The sequence below is a fragment of the Aplysia californica genome, unplaced genomic scaffold (genome assembly GCF_000002075.1).
Source record: "Aplysia californica isolate F4 #8 unplaced genomic scaffold, AplCal3.0 scaffold00180, whole genome shotgun sequence".
In the NCBI taxonomy this organism is placed as follows: domain Eukaryota; kingdom Metazoa; phylum Mollusca; class Gastropoda; order Aplysiida; family Aplysiidae; genus Aplysia; species Aplysia californica.
Window position 1 is genome coordinate 808,299 of NW_004797450.1, and position 10,110 is coordinate 818,408.

Genomic DNA, 10,110 nt, shown 5'->3' on the forward strand with positions numbered 1-10,110 from the left:
CCACCAACAAACAAACAAAAACCCTACAATAGGTAAAGTTTAATTGAAGTGAAATCATAAATCAACACTTCATTGAAAGTACATAGTGAACATATTCACAAAACATCAGAAAAATATCTGGTACAGTGTTCTGATCTCTCAATCTGTCTCTCTTTTTTCTTTTTTTTTTTTCAGTATTACAATATCATTTTGAACAACAGCAAAAATCACCATAAAAGCTGGAGATGCTCCCCCACAAGACATCATGATAACTCACCACGGGACATTCCTTTGACTTCTCAATTAGGTTCTCAAATTCATCAGCCTGATGGAAAGAATCATAATAATGACATGATGACGGCTAAAACCTTTGACAAAACCACATGAATTGGGATTAGCATTTAAAAACAATCATAAGCTTTATGGAGCAGAGACCTGGATATTAACAAAAGCAACTGAGAGGATTATGAGTCTCAGTATAGACATATATTATATTATGGAGACAAAAATGCTTCTTGGTTCACATTAATGCTCAAAGGCTTTTGCTATAATAGATCTGCAAAGAATATGTGTCCTATGAGAGCAAACGTATTAGAAAAAAAGAAATACAGTCGAACCTGCCTTAACGGAAACCTGTATAAAACGGAAACCTGTCTTAACGGAATCTCCCCGCTCCCCCCTTGATATATTCCTCTCTAATTACCTGTACAAAACGGAAACCTGTCCAACGCGGAAATGGAAAGAAAAATCTGCTCCCTTCCGAGGGTTTCACCTGTCTAAGACGGAAAATGCTTTGATTTGAGCCCTGATTTGAAACAAAACTCGCAAGTTTGGTTCCGTTGGCTCTAAACTTAACGCAATGGCTATGCCGCTGGCCAAAGAAAGGGAGAAGGGGTGCAATTTGGGGGTAGATGTTACCCCATCATGTGAGCCCTGAGTGATGCAGATGGTCAGTGTAGTGTGGGTGTGAAATCTCATGACTGCCCGTGAGAGTGCTCGAGTAGCGAGCCACTACGGAAACTTTCTTGGGTAGCCAGAAGCCAGAGGTGTGAAATTAGATTGACCAATGCCAACCGAGAAAAGAGTTCCTCGAATCGTTGTTACATGATGGCAGTGAAGGGTGGCATCGGTGGGTGGGGCTAAGGGTGGAAGCAAAGGAGATATTCAGACGTTCCTGTTTTAATAGGTCAAACAGTGGTCCTATGAAATGTAAGCACTGGTGGTAATTGGATAAGTAAGACTGACGCATGTCATTATCAGAGAGGATAGCAGCTCAGAGGTGTGAAGTTTTGACCACTGCTTGCCGATAGGACAAGCGATCCTTGATCCCACCGGCTGGTCCTTTGAACCCCCCCCCCCCTCCATCTCCCCCTAAATACCCCTGTCTAAGACGGAAAATGTCTAAGACATAATTTTTTTCGGGCTCCCTTGCGATTCCGTCTTACACAGGTTCGACTGTAGATTGTCCCTAACAAGCAGGAACACGGTTCACTGTATGTGACAGAAACATTGAGACAACATTGTCTAGTGTGTAAACAGCAAATAGATTTTCACGTCCTGAATTTTGTCTTATTTTTTTATTTTTTTATAGTAGAGGGTTTTACGGCGCTCGCAACTGCATAAGGTCATATAAGCGCCAGAATTTTGTCTTAGCCTATGCGATGATGTGCATTCTTTGTAACCTAAACAAATATATTGCAAAATTTGCACATAACTTTAAGAGCTCCGCACTCCAAAGATTTCACTATGAGCGTGCTATATTGGCATTATCACCGGCAGTGCACCTTGCCAGTTGAAATAATAGGTCTACATAATAGGCCTACTCAATATTTAATTATTCAATGCAACTCATTAATATTCATCGTATTAACAAAAAAACAATCCTCAATCTGTTTGTACTGACTGACTTTCTTTTTGACACAACAGTAGCTGAAGAGAAACCTTTAAAATCTTAATCCATGGGGAGCATAAAAAGAAACATGATTAGGTTCTCATGACCACTAAAATAAGGTCGTTAAGATAACAGCTTACCTTCAGGACGGCAAACACGCAATCTTTAGTGCTGTGATACTGATTCCAAATCTAAATTCAAAAAAGAAAAAAAAAAAAAGCCTGGTAACCTTGATAGAGTACTGTATCATTATCAAAGAATTCGTACTTAAAATGAATTAAAAGGTCACAGTGCTAAAAAATATCAAATCAACAGCTTTGCTACATTCTGTGTTAAGGAAAGTCAAAGACATGCATCCTTACCTCCTATTATTACGAAGCGAGAAAGCAGTTATGATTTTTGTTTATTAGCTTCTCCATGTGATTAAACCAAAACCATTTCTCTGCAAAATCTTCTATCGTGATCAAATACAGCCAATATATTAGCCATTTAGACTCTCATTACAATTACATTCATCCCATGCAAAGTATTGACATTCAAATACTGAAGACCAAAAGAAATGTTAAGTTAACAGGAAAAAAGAGCTCTGGAAAAAGTGGACAGAGAGAAAGATAAAGAAAGTATTGATGCAGAGTAAAAAGAAGCATATGTCAAAGATAACAGTAACAGCCAGTTTATGCAGGTAAAGAGCAAGAAAGACCATCAGGAACAAGGGGGAAAAAAAGATAGGACATACCCATTGCACCATCCAATCCCATTTCATTTATAAATGGAAGTGGCTATTCTCATCCGGGGTGAGAATAGAAATACGATCGACCTCTCACCCCGGGTGAGACTTGCCACCGTAGGCTATTCTCACCCTGTGTGAAACAAGACCTGTTTTTCCTAATTTAGGAATACTTTCTATTGATGTGGATGATCAAATGGATAAAGGCAAAGAAAAGATTACGTTATAGCACAAAAGTAAGCTAATTTTATCGACTACAAAGATGCAATGGCTATTTCACTTTTCGAATCGAGCCGAACTACGGGGGTCGCCATTTTGTTTTGCCTGGAAGTTCTCGCAAGATCTACTTCTCCCCTCTTCTCTCTCACAGCGGATATAATACCGTCCAGACCGCTCACTTAGTTTTCCTTCCCCAGTTCCTCCCCGACCATCCTCACCACCCTGCCCGCCCCGCCCGACAGCCCAGCGCGTAGTCATAAATCACTTGTCAGAGGGGTTAATTGGGGTGACCGCAGCGTCACTCCTCCTGTGCCGGGGCAGTAGTAAATATGGCGTTTTAGTGCGAATTGAAAGTCTCCTAAGTCTGAAACTATAAATGCTACAAGGCCGATTGAGATTTCATTGTAACGTGCTATGTTTGACCTGTAGGCCGGTATAACTTGTTTTCTTGTAAGTCCGATTATATCAGTTTTACAAGGGATTTAAGTAAGTCTGTGATTTTCAAACTGGCATCTTCAATGTTTAGAACTTTTTCAGTTTGGATTTAGATATATCAATCCGGCCCCCAACGATTTAAACAGAAATTCATGTATCAACTGTGGGGACAATTTTCATTTACATGTGCAAGTTTCAAATGCACGAAGTTATTCTATGATTTTCTGTGATTTTTAAAAAATATCAACCCACCACTCTGAACATTCATCCTTGCTGTTTTTAGTTTTCTTGCCTCTACTACATCTGAATTTCGTTGTCAATTTTAACAATATTTTTGTCATGGAGAGCCACACTCAACATGATCATATGGTGGGCATTGTGCTCAAACATCATCGCCTTCTTGAGGAGGCTGCACATGATATAGATGTACAGCTGGCCCATCAATCTATGGAGAATTGCACGCCTGGAATAGGACAAAATGTGCATATCTACGGCAAAAAATGAAAGAGGGCTGGAAAAAAACGAGGACATTCAATTGTTACAGGGCTGTCAGATTTTGTCGGATAATCCACGAGAAGCAGAGAGATTTGAGAGGAAGGGTTCTAGTGTACATGATCAGCTGTCAGAGTTAGAGTTTGGGGAGCTTATTCCAAGGTCAAGTCCTGCCTGCTCTGAATTTGATAACATCCTCAAACAACACAACCTCACACCACAGGCCTACCACAGCCGTTCATTTATAGGAAGCCACTGCCAAAAATACATCACAGCCCATGTGTACAGACAGCTAGCATCATTTTTAGCAAAAGGAACAGTTGCATGTACACGAAATCAAAGCATAATAGACACCGCATTAATTGTTCTGAGAGAGAAATGTGTTCACGTAAAAGACACCTTCAAAGATATCCACACAGTAATTGCACATGGAAAGCCAATCACTTTAGAGAGAATACCACATATTCAGTCATGCATCACACGATATATGTCTTTATACAGAAACATATTTGGCAAATAAAAGGTCTTGAGTCGATAGTGCCGTAAAACACGTGCTACTCAATCAAAATCGATCAAAAGAAAAGGTCATCCCCAAACAACACATCCTTGAGAAACACTGCGTTCCTTGGATACAAAAATGTGGGTTTGGAATGGCCTTCCATGGTGAGCAAGGGGGTGAGCTCACTCATGCAACCGTGGCCTAACAGACAAAGAAAAACACGTCAAAACAATCATGCAGTCACAACACGTCCAACCCACCCTGAGCTACTCTGTCGTGTGCACCACCCATCAAAAGACGAAAGCTTACAGCGGAAAAATGAGATAATTCCTCCAGTCCAGCAATATTGTGTTCTTTTTGTATTTTGTGTTTAGGTTGTGTTTTCATAAGTGTATCGGCAAGAAAAGATCTGTTCTGTAGTTACATGTATCGTGGATATCGCTATGAAAAAACAAGGTCGCAAAGCAAGAGTATTGCAAAAATCAACTTCAAACCTGAATAATTACGGATCCAGAAACTTCGTGCATATGCCCCTTTGTCAGTACAAATTTCATTATGTTCTCAGTCCTGTGTGCAAATTTGATTGAATCCGTTGGGGGCAATCATATTTAAATCGATGTTTATAATTGATTACCCATGACACATTTATCAAATTAAGTCCCCTTTTTGAGAACTTCACAGCTTTTAAGTGTAATGTACCATGTTCTTCCGATTTCTTCATTTTCTTCCTTAATATGTTGAATATTTACGTGGTCTTTATTAAAATATTCATCTTACATTAGCTTTGGCTCACTGTGCTGGTAAACTTTGCAAAAAATACAAGAGCGCTGCCGGTGTTCGGCTGATTAGGGAAATCCCCGGCGGCGCAGGTAAATGACCCCGTGACCTGGGGAAGCGCGGGCTTGTTTGCCTCGCGCCAGCCGAAACTAAATGGGCGCTCCATAACCGCTGTGCTCTCTCTATTTCTTTCTGAATAATGTCTATCGGTGTGGACGATCAAATTGACCAAAACAAAGTTAAAAACTGATGTTAAAACACAAAAGTAAATTAATTTGGTCGTCTACAAAGATGCTACGGCTATTTAACTTTTCGAATCGAGCAGAACTACGCGGGTCGCCATTTTGTTTTGCCCGGAAGTTCTCGCGCTACTCCTCTCTCTCTCTTTCTTTCTCTCTCTCTCTCTCTCTCTCCACTGCCCACAGACAAAATTGTATGCTTTTAGTAGGCTAACAGTAGTAATGGAACGTTTGTTCATGGCACAGAATTCTACAATTTTTCTGTTATCACAGTGTAGAATTTTGTGGTTTAGGGTGAACGCAAAATTGGTTGGCCTAGATCTAGGCTATAACGGTGAACGCGCACCGGGTGAGAATAGTAAAAAGACTCGTCTGCACTATTCTCACCCCGGGTGAGAATAGAGGTTGCCTTTATAATAGGATCCCCTAACTGACAAACTATATCAAGCAAGGTACTGGTAAACAATTAGCACAAATCTACTTTTGTTTACCTGGGTAATCTCATCAGCTGATTTGTCCTGAATCGTTTCCAGTTTCATTACGGAATCCAAGCCCTGGAAAAGATTTTTGAAACATTTCATGAGATCAAGCTTCGCTATGGAATTCACCTCAGAAATGATATATGGCCCTACAACATCTTAAGATTACACGTTCCATTCATATTTTGAAAATGCTTCATTCATCAGACAAAATGATACATTAATGATTCTTTATAACTACAAAATCCCACCAATTCATCTTTCAACTTCCTGTATTCCTGAACATAATTTGTATTTAATTGTGTACAAAGCAAGCCAAAATGCATCATGGGAAAAAGGAAGGAACACAGTCACAAGTTCCCACTTAGCAGCATTTTTCCTCAAAATATAACACAGTGCAACCATGGACCCAATTCAATATGAAAACTGCTTATTGTTTTAAAGCAAAGGTAAGATAAAGGAGAGACGTATAGATTTCCCTAATCCTTCACCATTGGTAGATGTATTAAAATACGACGTCAAAGATATCACCTTTGAAACATGTTGAAATGTTTTGATATGGGTCCAAAGAATATGTACTGGTTCAAACATCCTAGGTACCATATTATTAAAAATTTTCATTTTTTATTGTGAATGCAGGCTCCTTGACTCTATCTTAACCCTCATCACTTTTTCATTACATGAACACACACAAGGCATATTAGCTATGAAATTAGGTCCTGAAATATATTTCATACTCTTACTTTTATTCTAAATATCATCCTGGAAAGGAGCGCACAGCCCTACTAAGAACCTCTCCTGTACAAATAAATAATGTACCTAAGGCCTACCTCTGAGAATCATAACCGTCTATATCTCAGACAGTTCTACAGGCAGTTCACAACAGACAGTGTCGTCAGTGGCCTAGTGGTTAGGCTACTGGACTCGTAATCGTGAGGTTGCGGGGTCTGGGGTTCGAGCCGCAGGCCAGACTTTGTGTCCTTGGGAAAGGCACTTTACACGAATTTTCCTCACTTCACCCAGGTGGAAATGGGTACCCAGCCATAGACAGAGAAAGATCTTGTCAGTATGTTAGTGTTTTAGCTCCTACAAATGGCTGCTTGCACTGTATGCTTCCCAGGAAGTTGAGTTTGTTTCAGAATGCTCTCAGGTCTGCTGGGGTAATAGTATAGACTGTGAAGCGAATAGAGCTTGCTGTTGAGAGGGGATTTGCGCTATACAAATGCTATCTATCTATTATTATTTTAAAACAAGTGCACTCACTTTTGAGCGTGTCATTCCAACACCAGCTCGAGCAGCTTCAGATGGTGGGACAACTTTCGGTGCTTCAGCTTCGCTTTTCCCCTTTGTCGTATTCTCAGAGACCTGGGGCTCAACAGGCTTAGGGGCCAACCTCTCAGCAAGTTCTTTTAACTTTTCCTCATATTCTTCTGGATTGGTGCTGAGACAAGGAGGACACATCATAAATTCATTATAATTCTATTTTTTTTAATCGTCACCAGCTGTAGATGTAAATGAATACCTACCTATAATATAATATATATTTTTACTATTTTTTTTTTGGGGGGGGGGGTGGTAGGGAGCAAAGCTGCACCTCGCTCCCCCCCCCCCCCCCCCCCCCCCCCCTCCCTAAATATACAGCTAAATGAATAATGATAAATTTAACATAAATAAGCAGCTGAACACTACATAACAAATTCATTATAAATAATTGCTCCAAAACAAGGTGAAAGACTGAAATAAACAGTCGTCTTAGTTTTAATTACATTACATTCTAAAGAAAGTGAATATTCAACTGCTTGACCTCGAAGAGACAGATGATAAAAAAGCATTACCCTATAAGCCCTTGGTCTCATTTTTTTTTTACCTTTGCATGTGCTGAATTTTGGCCTTGTATTTCTCAAAGAATGGGTTGCCTGAAATGTCAACCGAACTTGCATTGGAACTACTGCTGCTCATTCTGGCAGTAGCAGAAGAAAAAGCAGTATTGTTTTCAGCTGAGATGAGGACTCGACAGAGGCTTTGACGCAAGGGTTTTGACCTGACTCCAAACCCCCTGGCTTGCAAGGACTTTGACAAGATGGATCTCACAGACATCCGTGGCTTCAGTGCACTTCCCACAACGTACAAAATCTTCTGAAAAGAGAGCACCACATCAAGGGGATAGAACTTGTAACAGTCAACGCTGTGGACATAGCAGCACAACTGTTGTCACTCAGGTGTTCTAAATTTTACAGGAGGAGCAAAAAAAAAAGATTTTTCACTTATTATATCAATCAATAATACCTGGAATTTCAATTTAAAGTGTATTCTCACAAAATAATCGCATGACTCTGAGGATTTACGACAGGGAATTCATCCCTTCCCACCTAGTGCCTAATTTACCTTGAATTATATAAAAATTGATTTTCATCAAAACTAAGAGAGTGACGATACTTGAGCTGCTACCCCGCAATATACAATGCATACATAACAAGTATATGACAGCACAAATGTACATGACTCTGCCTACATATTTAATTCCCAACTGCAGTGCTGGCATAGACTACACACTAACTGTGGTGCAGCAAGCGCTCAATACTGATTTGAGATTTTTTATACCCAGGAGCACAGATGGTCCAGTCGAAAAATTAGTGGACTGCTTTGCAAACAGTTGGTTAAACGAATAACCCTGAGTTTGGCACATCAGGCACTGGTGTACCAACAGTTGTGATGTTCGTCCTTCCCTGGCGAAGTTGACCTTGACTTCATATCATTGAAGGGGTGGGGTGTGTGTGCAGAGACGGCTGATGAGGCCGATCTTCGCTCAGAAATGTCTGTTGCAGTGGGGGCAGGGATGTTTGGGCTGAACTAGACTGGAAACTTTTCTCAAATGCTGTCTCATTTCTTTATTTCTGATGTGTTTTTCTTCGAACTTGGCGACTCCCGATCTTTCAAAGGAGCGCCAAAACTGTGCGATTGCGAGCAGCTTCTTCCCACGAGGTATGAGGAATGTCCCATCTCTTCAGGGATGTTTTCAGAGCATCTTTGAAGCATTTTTTAAACTGTCGCAGAGAGAACGTTTGCCTAGAGTCAGCTCACCATAGAGTAACCTCTTTGGGAGGCGAGAGTCGTCCATGCGGTGAACGTGGCCGGCCCACCGGAGCTGAGAGAGCATTGTGACTATGACTGCCAGTGTGTCCACACCTGTCACTTGACCACTCGTTCATCGCCGCAGGACTTGAGAAGTATGAGGGTCATAATGGGGGATTGGGGTGATGAAGTCATGACTTGCACTTGAATTTGATTTAAGTGAGGGAGAGCTGCGCAAAGTCGTCAGCCTCACTCTCTTGTCCCTGTCTATCTGGGTCCAATGGCACAATGAAATCGAGACAGTCGGAGATGGACCAGGACGTAGGGGGTGACCAGCAGTGCCTTCTTGTCTCACTGTGTCCTTGTCACACTCCGTGGCGCTCTGCTGGGACCGCCTTTCTATCCCTGGAACCATCGAGAGGTTTCGTCCGTGAAGTCCACCGGAGCCAGTCTTAGCATGCATCGGGAGACAGACCCTAATTTACTCACTAGTGGGTTCAAAACCCAATCAGCTACCCTCTACCTGGTCCCGCCTGCCTGCCAGCCAAAGTGGTTACCAAAAGTAGTAATCAAGAAGAGGTTGTTGTGTGACGGGCTAGGCCAACAGATAGGCTATCTATATATCATGATAGTGGCAGAGCTATAACTTGATAGACCTAGATCTAGGCCTACTGATTCATTACAGAATAGAGAAAGGAGCAAATAGGAGTTGGGGACATAAGACACTTACAAGGGTGACAGAATCAAGTGCTTGAATTTGAATTATGCATTGCAATGTTTCTGGAAGTCTAAAACTAAAAGTAAAGCAGTGCAAGTGCAGTGCAAGGCGGCCAAACACAAAAACACTAGTCTAAAATAGAGCCCCTAATATAGAGGCAGCAGCGTGAAACAAAGGGCACGGTACAATATATTAGGTGTTATCACAATCACAACCAAGATAAAATCCAATCAAACAAAACAAACTTACAAGGTGACGAAGTACAGAAACCCAGCAGAGCTTTTGCCGGAGTCGATGCCGAAATGTTTATACCGGAAATAAACTTGTGACCTTGTCCCGAACAGAGCCTGTAAAATCTTTCCTGTTTTGAAAGGAATTGAAAGGACAGAACAAAACGTTTTGTTTCCTACTATTTTGGAAATTTCACCAAATCAGTATGTTAGGAATATAAAAATTTCTACAACTTTAAAATAATGATTACTCATGTTTCATTAAACGCCCAAAATGTACAGTGCAAAATAAATTTTTAAAGTTGTTCTCGGCCTTTTTACATGTCGATCTATAATTTATAGTCTATCTTGTA

The 10,110-nt window shown here is 40.8% G+C and overlaps 1 protein-coding gene across 1 annotated transcript in view; it reads right to left on the bottom strand.

Moving 5' to 3' along the window:
• Positions 1-9,881, bottom strand: part of LOC101857405 (ATP synthase mitochondrial F1 complex assembly factor 1) — a gene marked incomplete at its 3' end in the record, with an annotated part of 14,983 nt that extends 5,102 nt beyond the window's left edge. The window contains 6 exon segments of the mRNA XM_005098338.3: positions 257-304; positions 2,011-2,061; positions 5,750-5,812; positions 7,001-7,178; positions 7,605-7,873; positions 9,777-9,881. Coding sequence (XP_005098395.2) covers positions 257-304; positions 2,011-2,061; positions 5,750-5,812; positions 7,001-7,178; positions 7,605-7,834 — 570 coding nt within the window.
• Between the last annotated feature and the right edge of the window lie 229 nt (positions 9,882-10,110).